The sequence below is a fragment of the Streptopelia decaocto genome, assembly GCF_964273445.1.
Source record: "Streptopelia decaocto genome assembly, chromosome: 2".
NCBI classification, from domain to species: Eukaryota; Metazoa; Chordata; class Aves; order Columbiformes; family Columbidae; genus Streptopelia; species Streptopelia decaocto.
Window position 1 is genome coordinate 55,437,961 of NC_138655.1, and position 12,766 is coordinate 55,450,726.

The 12,766-nt window shown below is 38.6% G+C and overlaps 1 protein-coding gene across 2 annotated transcripts in view; it reads left to right on the plus strand.

Moving 5' to 3' along the window:
- The window catches only part of GNAL (G protein subunit alpha L), a 194,910-nt gene that overhangs the window by 69,700 nt on the left and 112,444 nt on the right, over positions 1-12,766 (plus strand). The window contains exons 1-4 of one of the 2 annotated variants that reach the window (XM_082044918.1): positions 716-1,252; positions 1,525-1,597; positions 2,450-2,504; positions 2,688-2,807. In XM_082044918.1, coding sequence (XP_081901044.1) covers positions 1,114-1,252; positions 1,525-1,597; positions 2,450-2,504; positions 2,688-2,807 — 387 coding nt within the window. In that variant the 5' untranslated portion in view covers positions 716-1,113. Of the gene's footprint in view, positions 1-715; positions 1,253-1,524; positions 1,598-2,449; positions 2,505-2,687; positions 2,808-12,766 lie in introns of those variants that run through there. The other variant, XM_082044917.1, reaches the window with a different exon arrangement.

A 12,766-nucleotide genomic window follows, 5' to 3' on the forward strand; every position in this document is an offset into this window, starting at 1 on the left:
GGTGGGGGGGAACCAAACACCTGTGTGCTGCTGTGACAACTTGCGGAAAGGGACGCTTTGTTTATTAGCAAGTCAACACATGCTGTTTACATATGTGTGCGTTTTGTATAGGTGTACATATGTACGCCTTTCTGAGGGTGGGCAGCATGCCCTCCGGGCAGGCTCTCGCCACCTTCCCGCCCCGCTGGCACCGGCGGGCTCCCGGTTGTTCTCCCCGAGGCCAGGCAGGATGGCAGCCATCACCTGTGGCAGCCGGGGATTTCAGCCCCGAGAGTGCCAAACCTTGCTCTGGTGCCAGCCAGCCTCTTCCACTACCGCCGAGGAAGGATCGGTGGGAACCCCCCACTCGATTCCAGGCTGCCGTGACCCGCAGTCCCTTACCCCCCCATCCAGGGCTGGGGGTGCTGCTGGGCCCGGAGGCCGCGGGTCCCGGCGCGGCGGTGCCAGCTCCAGGTTTTCGCGGCAGCGGCGCCGTCGGGGCGCAGGGGCCGGGGCGCGGTGCGGGGCGGCCCGGGGGGGAGGGCAGGGCAGGGCGGGAGGCGCGGGCCCCGCGGAGCCGCGGCCCCGTAGGATCCAGGTAGATCGGTCCGGCTTTTACCTTTCTCCTTTGGCTTCCCTGCGCGGAGGGTCTGGTAACTGGGCTGTTTCCTGCTCTCGCAGAAAGAGGCAGTGCTGAGTTAGGAAGACAAAAATAGACCTTTACAGAGAAATATAGGGATTGTGTGCGCGGTGGGGAGGGAGAGCGGAGAGCGGCACCCGGCTGGTTTCCAGGAGGAGCCCTCCTCTCCCTCTCGTTGCATGTTAGGCATTTTTGCACAGATTTCTCCCCCCCACCCCCTCCCTGCCGGGGCACGGGTACCTCTGCCGCCTGCGCTCCGCATCGCTGCCGGGGAGCGAGCGAACCAGCTCGGTTTCGATCAGAAAGCGGCTAGAGACCATTTTATGTGAACAAGCCGGGGGGGAAGAAGAGGAGAGAAGAGAAACCGTCGCAGGGACACACGGATATAAAGACTTGTCTTCTGCTTCCCCCCCCACCCCCCCCTCCCCCTCCTTCGCCTTGTAAATATTAAATCTGTAAAGGCAACGATTTGACATCCATCCTAAGCAGCGGCTATGGGGTGTTTGGGCAACAGCAAAACGGAGGATCAGCGTATCGATGAGAAAGCGCAGCGAGAAGCCAACAAAAAAATAGAGAAGCAGTTGCAGAAGGAGAGGCTGGCTTATAAAGCGACACACCGCTTGCTCCTGCTGGGTAAGGGCGGAAGGGGACAGAGATGGGGGCCGGGGACAGGAGGGGAGATGGTGTGTGCGGATGAGGTATGGAAAATGTAGGTTGTTGTGTGGAGCAATATGTGAGACGTCCACGGGTTGAGCTCGGCGCCTGAGCCACATGGATGCATACATAGAGAAATGCTGCCCGAGGTGGGAGATGCTGCCGTGTCCCAAAAAAAAGGCAGCCAAACTCAAACCCCACAGCCTGAACCATGTATCATAATGTTCACCCTTTCCTTCTCTCTCTTTTAGGGGCTGGTGAGTCAGGAAAAAGCACTATTGTGAAACAAATGAGAATCCTACATGTCAATGGATTTAATTCAGAGTAAGAATTATTGATGCTTTGTGAGTTATTTTTTAAATGCTGGAAACAGGTTAATGCACAGTGGGCTAGGAAATTTCTCCTTTCATCCCCTGTGTTTCGGTGGCTTGACGCTGCATTTTGGGGGAGGGAGGGGAGGAAGGGGAGCGAGAATAAGGAAATTACTGCTACTGTATATTTGCATTTTCTCCTTCTGGCCCCTTTACTGTATTTTACACTGTTGCTACTGCAGCGCTTGACAGGCCCTTGTGTAGCAACAACATGGCGACTACTTTTTACATAGAAGCAAATAACTAAATATTGCATCTGTCTGTAATATAAAAATACATGTCAAGTCATATTCAAGATGACAGTGGCTTCTGTTTTTCCGGTATTTGCGTTAGTGTAAAACTGAAACTAATTTTGCATGTTTGTTAGAAATCATTCTGTTTTCAGAGGCTACATCATTTTCTCTCTGAAGAACTCTTCGCCAGAAATTATTATTAATCCATAGTGTTAATTTTAGATAAACGTTGGCTTTCAACTGTGTATTGTTAATTTAGAGCATGTTTACAGCATGCTATAGAAATGAAAGAATGACTTCCAGTTCTATCAGGGGAGGCTTTGCAGATGTATGTGGCAATGATTGTCTGATTTTAAAAGAATACCAGGGATGAATGTGCATTGCTCTTCATACTCAACCAGAAAATGGATAAGGGGAAAATATATTTGTCTTGCTGCTCTTTTTAGTTAGTATGTTGTAATGATTGAAGAGCAGATAAACAGGCAATCAGTGAAAAAAAAAATCAAATGCAACTGACTGAACTGCTTTGGAAGAAAAAAATCGAAGTGTTAATATTTCTGTTTTTAATGCAGAGAAAAGAAACAGAAAATACTGGATATTCGGAAAAATGTTAAAGATGCGATTGTGGTAAGAACACACTTTATACTGTTCTTAAATGCTTGGGTCTACTGGAAATAATAAGGATTGTGCTCTCCAAGATTGTGCTGAGAGAAATCCCATTTTGCTGATCAGATTGGATTATCTTCTATTGATCCTGTAGCCTGCATTAATCCAGATTAATGTGTTTGTTTTTGTTTTATCCAATTCTAGACTATAGTTTCAGCTATGAGCACTTTAATACCCCCAGTTCCATTGGCCAACCCAGAAAACCAATTTCGAATGGACTACATCAAGAGTATAGCTCCTCTTTCTGACTTTGACTATACACAGGTAAGAATAGAAACCACTGATTTACTCTGCTTCAAGAGGCAATGTGTTGTTTCACTTCAATTTACTGAGATGTTGGGGTTACGATACTTTTTGGAAGATGGGCATGAGAAGTGCTTATACCAGCATTACCACTAGGTTAAGTTTCTTACAAGGCTGTAGCTGTTGCACCTGTTTTAGTGGTGCAAGGTTTTGTTGTTACTGATTCATTTGCTGCTGTTTGTAAATGCTTTTTTCTGCATTTAGTTCTTCTTATCAAAATTTCTGATCTGCATATTGACATTTCAAGTAAGACTTTGTTGAAAGCTGGTTTCCTATGTGGAATTAGATGCAGGTTGTCAGTCTGAGGAGTTACAATCTATCTACAGAAAAGGATATAAAGGGATAGAGTGGCCCTAGTGGTACTTTCCATACTTACTGCACTTCAGAGTGAAAACTCATGTGACTGGCGGTCGAGTAAGGTGGTTTGCTTCCTTATGTATTTATTGTGGCTGGTGTGAGCAGTGGTTTACTTGTTTTTACATGTTGTCCTCTTTTGATATGGAATAATTAGAAAATTAAGGATTTCTGTATAGAGGCTACTCTTTTGTAGACAAATGAGATATACCTTTCAGGTTAATTTGCATAGGCATCTTATATTTTAGGATTTTAAACTGTATGTTATTATTTATAGGAACATGCATAGAAATGTTTTATATATTATGTATGACATGAAGCAAGTGCATAGAAATTCTGAATATTATAAGGAATTTTATCTTTGCAGTAGCATAATTTGTAATTTGCCTTAAAATGATATCGAAAGCAATTTATTATGGATAAGGGACTAAAAAAAGGCTTCATTCATTGGCTAAAAGATTGGAAGTTTGTGCTATCAACATTACCAAAGAAGCCATTTACAGTTGAGTGTCTTTAGGTTGTTATAGCTTCAAGGTGGAAGGGGGAGAAGGGGAAGAGTCGTTTCTTTATTATATGACTCATATTCTCTGGTGTGTGTTTTTGCCTCTGGTAAACCTACCACTTTGAAGGTTCAAGACAAAGAAGAAGTATCAGACATCTTGTACAGTTAGAATTTAACACAGAATGCAGATGTTAAGAGAACAACTGCAAGGTACACCCACATATTGCATAATTGCTCAATTGGTAGATGTAAGTTTGTAAAAATGATAAACTCTTTTTAGAAATGGAATGCGAGTTTGACATGAAATATTTGTCTTACGCAGGTGTTGCAGTTCTGAGGCATTTGTTGCTCATTTTATGTGGGGTATTTTGCATCAGTTTTGACCCTTATATATTTGGGTAAAAAAAAAGGGTTTAATATATCTGGGTTAAAGTGGACTTTTCTTAGGGCTGCAGATATTTTAAATTTTTTTTAATTGTTTACAAAATTTCCCTTTTCATAGAAGCTGACTATATGTAGTCAAATTTGACTCACTGTGTTATATTTTATAGAGGGGAAGACTTATTCTTCCTGGAGGGGAAAAAGAATAGGAACCAGTGTACTGTTAAACAAGTAATAATTCATTTGGAATTGTGATTCAAAGTCCATTTTATTTTAAAATAAAACCTCAATTGCTGTTTTTCTAATTAAGTGGGATTTCTGAAAATACTATCACATTGTTTGAAATAGTGTCAAATAAAAAACTTGAAAGCTTAAAAAAATAAGAAAAATGTAGTGTTAGTTTAGAAATAAATATATTTGTGTCACCTTCATATTTTCCCTCCTGTTTTCTTCTCTGCTCAATTAATGGCTTTAATATTTGGAAAATGTACAGTCTGGCTACTTGGCGGGGCGGGGGGGCTAGAATGTTATTTCTCTCCAGGAAGATGTATGAGCAAGACAGATTTGAGAAAGGAAAAAAGAAGTGCCGTTGTGCTTCAGGGTTTGATTCTATTGATTCTACACTCCAGTTTCAGTCAATGATAACTTAAAGTAAAATTACCAACTGAAATAACTTTTGACCCATTTAATATTTTTGGATAAGGACAAATATAAAAATAAATACTTGGATAGTAATCAGTTATGCATCCTTAGCTAAGCATTACTGATTCTCTTTTTAATAGCAGATATATGGAATAAGACCTTCTGAGCCAGAGAAACCAAACACTATTTAGCAGAAGACATTCAGGACTTGTGGTTCTGTCATCCATACTTAAAAACAGTTATAAAGGAAAAAGTGCCGACGTAGGCAGTGCTTTGGTGTTGTATCTGGGGTAAATTTTGGCATATTTTAAATGTGACAAAGGTTACCCTTCTTCCTTTGAATGAGGGAAGAGAGAATTTTAGGGGTTTTAACAATATGGATGATAATGAGCTACAAAAGACAGAACCATTAGCGAAGCAATATGAAGTACAGATGTGTTATTTTTTTGGATGGCATTAACTATATAATCTTTGTAAAAATCAATGTATTTTATTTGAAGATTCATTTCATACACATTGGATGCAAAACGTGGGAAAATGACTGTACTGTATCATGAGTCTTTAAAGAGAGATCTCTGATGCAACAAGTTCATTGATGGCACAATATCACCAACACTCATGAGGCACTAATTTAAATATATTTGTGACATAGTGAGTATACTTGGGTATGCATTCTTAAATTGCATAAAGATTAACTAATACACATTGAATTGTGAAGATTTTCCTGTAAAATAAATGGATTTGAAAATACTGGTCTCCTGAGGGTGAAACAATACTCTTAATTGCAATTTACGACTGAAATTCCAAGAACTTCAGTAGGGATGGGATTCACATTTAGACTCAAAAATGTATTTTGAGTTTTTGTTTGATTTTTTTTTTTTTTTAATTGCATAACTCTCTACAAAATGTAAGCAGAACATCTTACGTAGTAGTGATACAAATTTTAAAACAAATGGTTTTCTCTTTACAGCCTTTTAACAGTCCTTTAATAGTCTCTGGAGTGTGTGTGTCCCCCCCCCGCCCCATAGTTCTGCTTACTTTAAAAAAATTCTTCAATTTGGTTTAGTTATGCTACCTTTAGCTAGTTTAGCTAATTTAGCTAATTAGCTACCTTTAGCTAATTTAGCTAGTTGATATAAAACAAAATGAAAGGTTTCTTGATTTCTTCTATGATTTCTGTATTGCCTTTCATTTCTTTTTATTAAAAAATTGTACCATTTTTACAAAAAAATTCCTCGGTGACTGATGCAGTCTCATTGTTTTAATCATAAGATTTAAGGCTAGAGTTTTTGCAGAGTTAATAAATATGGGGAAGGCAAGGATCCACTGTAGTTTCTTCCTTGAAGTCTTGAATCAAGATAAATTTTCATCTGATAACTAGTTTAGGTGTTATCTTAGCTCTGTATTCCGGGGTGGAATCAGCAGAAAAGCTTTAAAACTGAAACGGAAGCATGCACGCTGTATCGGAAAGGATTTTTTATTATTTTTGGCAAAGCGTTGATTGATATTTGCTAAAATTAACAGGAATTGACCTGTGCTGTTTTTAATCCTTTATTGATGGGGATTTATTTTGTCCTTTGTGAATCAGAGTGAACATATTAAGGGCATATTATGCTGGTAGCTGTGGAAGAGCGTGGTGTATTATGTAAGCGCGTGTTTACTCAAGTCCAGTTGCCTTTATTAAAGTATTTGAATGTTGTAGGCACTACAAAGCTGCTTGGTTCGTAAGTCCTTTCCCCTTTGTCTTCGCCAAAAATGTAGTCAAATTAAGTTGTTTTCCATAGTATTTGTCTTGGGTCAAGCTCGTCTGATCAGCTGTGTGTTGGTCTATAGCTGCTAGTCGGTGAGCTGCCAACAAACTCTCCAGTCAAGTGTGTGGTTATACTAACCAGTTACCAGTGAACGTCAATCATTTTCTTGATTGGGAACATGTAAACACTTCACCCAGGCTTTGAGTAGCGGGGAGGGTTTTCAAAAGATTCATTTTCCTTTGCTAAGAATGTTTTAGAGAGGCAGAGTTGTTTTGTTGAACCTTCATAAAACAGTGAATCGTACAAATGTAGTCCATTGTGCTGATTTTAGAACATGAGCTTTAAAAACAACTTAAAAAGCTGTTTTATTAATCAGACAAACTCTTTTATTTAGCTCTTAAAAGTGAAATGTTAACGTGGGTATTGACAGCAGGAAAACTGTTTAGATTAATCTGGTTTGCTCTGCGTTTTCATATATTGCAGTTTGAGTTCAATGTGATGACTTGGATTTTCCTCCACACTTTCTTCTTAAAAATCAGGACTTTATATTAGTCATATAAAGACACAGGAAAGAAAGAAAAATATTTTTGGTCAGAATTTGAAGTTACATAGACTTTTTTTAGGCATTTCAAATATTTATTAGACCTGGTATTCAAATTGGAACTGGCGTTGATGCGTAGTGATGGCTGGTTTTCATGGTGTGTGTCTCAGTGTTTGAAGTAACTGGAAACATTCCTCAAGTGAACTGTATCACTGGGCTGTAGAAAATCTTTATCCTAAATAAATACTTAAATAAAAGATTAAAAGCATGATAAATACAGTCCATACACAGTTAAACTTGCTTGGGTTGTGTAGTTAATGCTGTGACTTTAATATCCTGTTTGACCACAATGTGTTTAAGTTTCCCTGTACTTGATGTGGCCCAAAGGAGTTACAAAATAGCATCATCTTACATTTTTCGATATTCAGATAACTCACAGTATTTCCGTGTTTCTCAGGAGTGTGAAAATATACTGTATTTTACATGAAAATATCATAAAAGAGAGAACACGGTGAATATTGCCACTCCAGCAGCTTCGCTTGGTTTTTCTTTTCTATCTAGTTTTTTACTTTAGGGCTTTGTTTACCATTTTAGGTAGAAAAAACAGCCACAAGCTTTTATAGTTACCCGTGATCATGATATTTCACATTACTACAGTGTCAAGTCAAAATTAACTTTTAAAAATCAATTAGACTTTAAAAAATTAAGTCATTTGCCTTTTTTTTTTGTGGTCTAAGATGGTACACTGGTAGTTCTTCATTTGTTCTTCTTTCGCAAATGTGGAAAAGGATCTGGAAGGCAGGATAATGATTAGACTGTGTAGGTCCAACAACGTTATTACTACTCTGAATTAATAACATTTGAAAAACTAATGAAGGCGGCTGTCAGAGGAGAACAGCTGAAAATGCTGCAAATGCGGATGTTTTTGGGAACTCTTTAGTCTTCACACACAGGTTAAAATTGTCAATAGGAATGGTGCTGAAAAGTAGTGGATATTGGGGAGAAGCAGCAATTAGGTGACAGGTGAAATTTCTTTATTGTGATAGCACTCGTTTTTATGCTGTACACTAACTACTAATTAACAGCAGAAACTGAAGTTGAGCTCTTTTCATGTTAAGAGCAGATTCTGCTGATGCCCGGCAATGCCTTTCCTTCCGTATGAAATACCTGTTTACATACTGATGTAGATGTGTCTGCTTTTCATTAAATCGGCAAGCCGAGTCCTTAATGTCCTGATTAGTTGAAGTACAAAATGCGAAACATTTTGCAAATGAGATCAATAATATATTTCTGCGTTACATGTTGTGTTGTTCTTATTCCTTGTAAGCAGTAAGTTTGCTGTTGATGGATCAGTCAATCCAGTAGTGCTTTCAGAAATAATCAGTTGTTACGTTGACTGTGTAGCTTCAAAAATATAAAGCTAGAATTGGGATCATACCATAAACAAGCAAAGGGCAATTTTTGAACACAAAACAAAACTACTTCTCAACTTGATAATATATACTGGAACTGTAAGAATATAAAATTCTACACCGATTTTCTTCAGTTCCTTGATTTTGCTTCTTTAATAAATACTCTGATTTTACTGAAAACACAACTGGGTCTCTAAAACGGAAGTGGTTTATGTGGAGCATGGCTTTTCTCTGAGGCTCAGGATTTCTTGCTTGAAATACACAGTTTGTGTTTGGGGGGTGTTTGCTTTAGGATGAAGGAGTTGCTTACATTTAGGCATAAAAATAAATCAAGATTTTTGCTTCAGTAAAACACTACTCCATTTCATAAAAGTATAATAGCATATTTCTTCCTCCCCTTGTTCCAGATTCACTGCACCACTACTGTTAACAGTTGATACCAATTATAAGTAAATAATTACATGAATTTCAGTTTGAAAAGACAATTATTTGAGAAAGTCTTATGAACAATGCTGATTATGAATCAAGTGCAGTGTTACATTCAATATTACATCATCATAGTAACACCAAATTCAATGTTTTCTAACTTGTATTGTGAATCGGATTTCCCAGATAGCAGGGTGGTATTCACACATTATCCAGCCTGCCTTATTTATTATCATCGCACAACACAGACTTTCACTGTGAAACTGGAAAGACATAATTTATTATTACTGCTAACTAAAACTTAAGTTACTTCTGTTATCTCCAAAATTGTTGACATTTACTGATATTACTTCAAGTTTTGTACCTATGAATACAAATTAGTTGGAGGTTTTTTGAAAGTCAAGCCAGCATCCAGTCAAATACTGTAAATTAATAATAAATGCCACATTCTTTTTTGCTACAATTTTAGCTGAAAACTTTATATACATCTATTGCACTTTACAAGGATAAAAATATTTTTACATCTAAATTTGGATATTTGATTTGATGGCAGCGGGAAGAATAATAACTTGAATTATCATTTTAAGTGGGAGTGACTGATTTTCCTCACAGAGACAAAAACGTATTACAGGGTCATTTATGAGCTTTAGAGTATTTTTGTTCATCAGGTATTTTTCAGCGTATACCCTAATTTTAAACTAAAGAAAGGTGGAAGCGATACGTTAAAGCCTGTGCCATCATTACCTTTGTGGTGGCCACAGGTCTGTGAAGCACACTGATTTATTTTCTACTCGGGTTGCTTGGGGGGGGGGGCTGTTGTTTTGTATTCCTGTGCAAACTCCTGGCTGCTGCTCAGGTGTGTCCCCGAAGCGATTCTGCGATGTGCGGGTGGCAGTTGTCCCACTCCAGCCCAGGCGATAGGAGCTGCAGTATCAGCTGAAGGAATAACGTGGGTCACTGGGTTGGTGCCTGGCAGAGGTGTCGTGGCCTGGCCAGGGTAACAAACTGATTCTGATTCCCCGGCTTCCTTCAAGGAAGAAACAGGAAATAAATTCTGGCAATTTTTAGCACTTTGGTTGAGCTGCAGTGAAATCTCCAGAAGATTTCATTACGAATCAGTGTGTAGTTTATTAAGACTTAACATGCACTTAAGAGCGTTTGCAAGAACTTCACTTGTTTGTTCTCTCATGTGTAAATCAAACTGAATTATAATGAAAGCAAATGTAAATACATGCGAAGGGTAACCACACTTTTAATGAGGACACGCTGTCCAATTAGTCTGAGGATTATGACATTTCAGAGTTTTACAAGTGGCAGTTTTCAGAGGAAGGGTAGTGAAATATTTAATGAATTGTCATTATTTATAAACTACACGAAAACAGATTTTCCATCACAGCCAGAGAAAAGGTAAACATAGCAGAGTATGTTTCACAATTGTCCTCATTACCAATTAATTATTTTAATCTCTTAAGCCAAAGATAGCAGGTTGGCATACTGCTTTTGCCATTTTCGAGTGCTCTGTAAAAGTAATGTGTTTACTAGTCAGGGAGAATCTTTTGGTTTTACTTCAGTGGCTGCGATAAAAATGGACAGATGAGGGATAAATCATCATATGCATGCATATTGTCATTGGTGCCAGTGGAGACCTATGGAACATGAGATATCACCTACTCAAATAGTTGAAGTGTCATTATTGAGACTTTCAAAGACGTGAGCATTCACCTGTACGACAGCCAAGAGCTGAGTCCCCTTTCTCCAGCATATGATGAGATTTTAACTTGTGTTTCTGAAACAGTATTGGGTGTTGCCAGCTTAGATCTTTGCTTTTGTTCTTTTCATCACCTCCATAGCTTCATCCATCACTTGTACTTATTGTCAATAGCGGATTACCTTTTTTAATGTTCAGTATAGTCTGCATCAACAGACAGGATATTTTGTTTGCAGAAGGTAGCAACCTGAGCTGAGGAAGAGGGAACAAGCTAAACCCTGTGAATGGAAGAATGTCTGTATACCTTGCATACAGTGAAGTAAATAAGTTTTAAACCAAAAAGTAGTATGAACAATTTTTTTTTCCCCCTTTGTATCTAAGAAGCTCTTTAAATGTAAATAGGACTCTAAAGCAGATGAAAAGCAAGAACAATGTACATTTGCAGTTTACTGCTAAGAGTTTCCATAAAATGTTTATGGTTTTTTTCTGCCATCAATTTAATTTGCTTTTCTGTAGCTAAAAGAGATTAAATTCAAGTGTTGTAGTCAAATTCTAGGACCTTCTCTTAAAAGGAGTCAGGAGGAGAATGTAATTTGTACAACACGGTTTTAAGTTTATATTGTCTTCTACTTTGGAAACTCTTGCAATAATTTCTTGGAACAGAGCTACCTCTGGCTGTAAGCATTCCAGATATTACTTGAAGCATGCAGATTATGGTTTCTTGCTTTAAATCAGTAGATTAATTTTGGTTGGTATAAAGTGCACTCTTGTAATTAATCTGCTAGTATTTGTTTTAAAAACCTATGCTGGATGTTTTGAAAGGATATTTACCCTTAGGCAAGATGAATATTGGAATTTTTGTCTGTTATGTCGACGTTAGAGATGAACTTTGCCTTTTAAATCTTTTTAAAGTAAACGTTTTCTGACACTTCTGCCAATTCGTTCCATTTAAGTTTTCTTATTGCTGTCAGTTGGTCTTAAACATATTTTAATGCAAATAATTATCCCACTGTTTTGAACTGTGAAATTGTTTAGCAAGATAAAATAGGCTAAAGATATGCGAGCCCTCTTATCTCTGTTAATTTGGTGAACGCTTTTTGATCACGTCCACCCTCACTTCCATAGGATGTTAAGTGACAGAGCTGTGCAGATCATTCTTTTCTTAACATACGCCCACAGACTTTCTTTCATAGGAGCTAAATAATATCAAATTTAAGAGCTGTCAGGTTGGAAAACAAGTAAAGGCAGAGAATGGTTAAGTGAAAGAGGGGAAAGTGTATCCTCACTTCCCTCTGTACAGAGGACTACCTACCCTATTCCCTCAGACCTGCAGCTGACCAGGGGACCTGGGTGTCACTCAGCTCCAGAGAGCCTTTGGTGCAGCCCCTGTGCCTCAAGGAGTTCCCGACCCTGAGCAAAAGGCAAAGGCAGAGGAGAAATGTAGATGAAAAAAACCTATGCAATGAAAGTACGGTCACTTCTGCTTAGTCACAGGGTAGAGGAAGAGGTTGGGTATCTCCGCTTGTTGCTGAAACCGTGTCATTAATTATCAGATTCCCATTAATTATCAGATTCCCAGCAGGTAGCGCAAAAGAGTGAGGCTTCATGGCAGGATCTGGAGCCTTAAATGTTTAAGTGAGAATATGCTTTCTGGCAGGCAGGTGTTCCTTACCTTGAACTTTAGCTTCTCCTTCCTTCTCAGGGTGTCAGTGTTGCCCGTTCTTTTTGAGAAGAGCAGACTTGCATATTTAATAAGATAATGTACTTTTAATTGAGCAGTAGAACTTTTATTTTCCAACCCTAGAATTATCATTTCTAATCATTGTTGTTACCTACTGGATTTCTCTTTAGATTTTAACAATAGCAAACTAAACAAGATAACTAACTAGCAACAGTGTGGGCATATGATGGACTAAAAGAGTGATTAGTCAGGGAATACGTAAGTCAGAAATTGTAATTAAAAAAGGAATCTACAGGTCAAAAATCATGTAAGTAGAGGAGGATGGCCCTTAACTTTTCTGAAAGCCAGCCATTCAAACAGCAGAGGATTTTCACTGTGTTTTGAAGAAATAAAGAATTAGATTTGCTCCCTGGCCCTTGGTTCTACAGAGCAGGGTTTGATTCTTCTCACTGATGAATGGGAGCCTAGCAAGAAGTATAGTGTTCCATAAATTCAGAAGACATCCTAAAAACCTGTATTCCC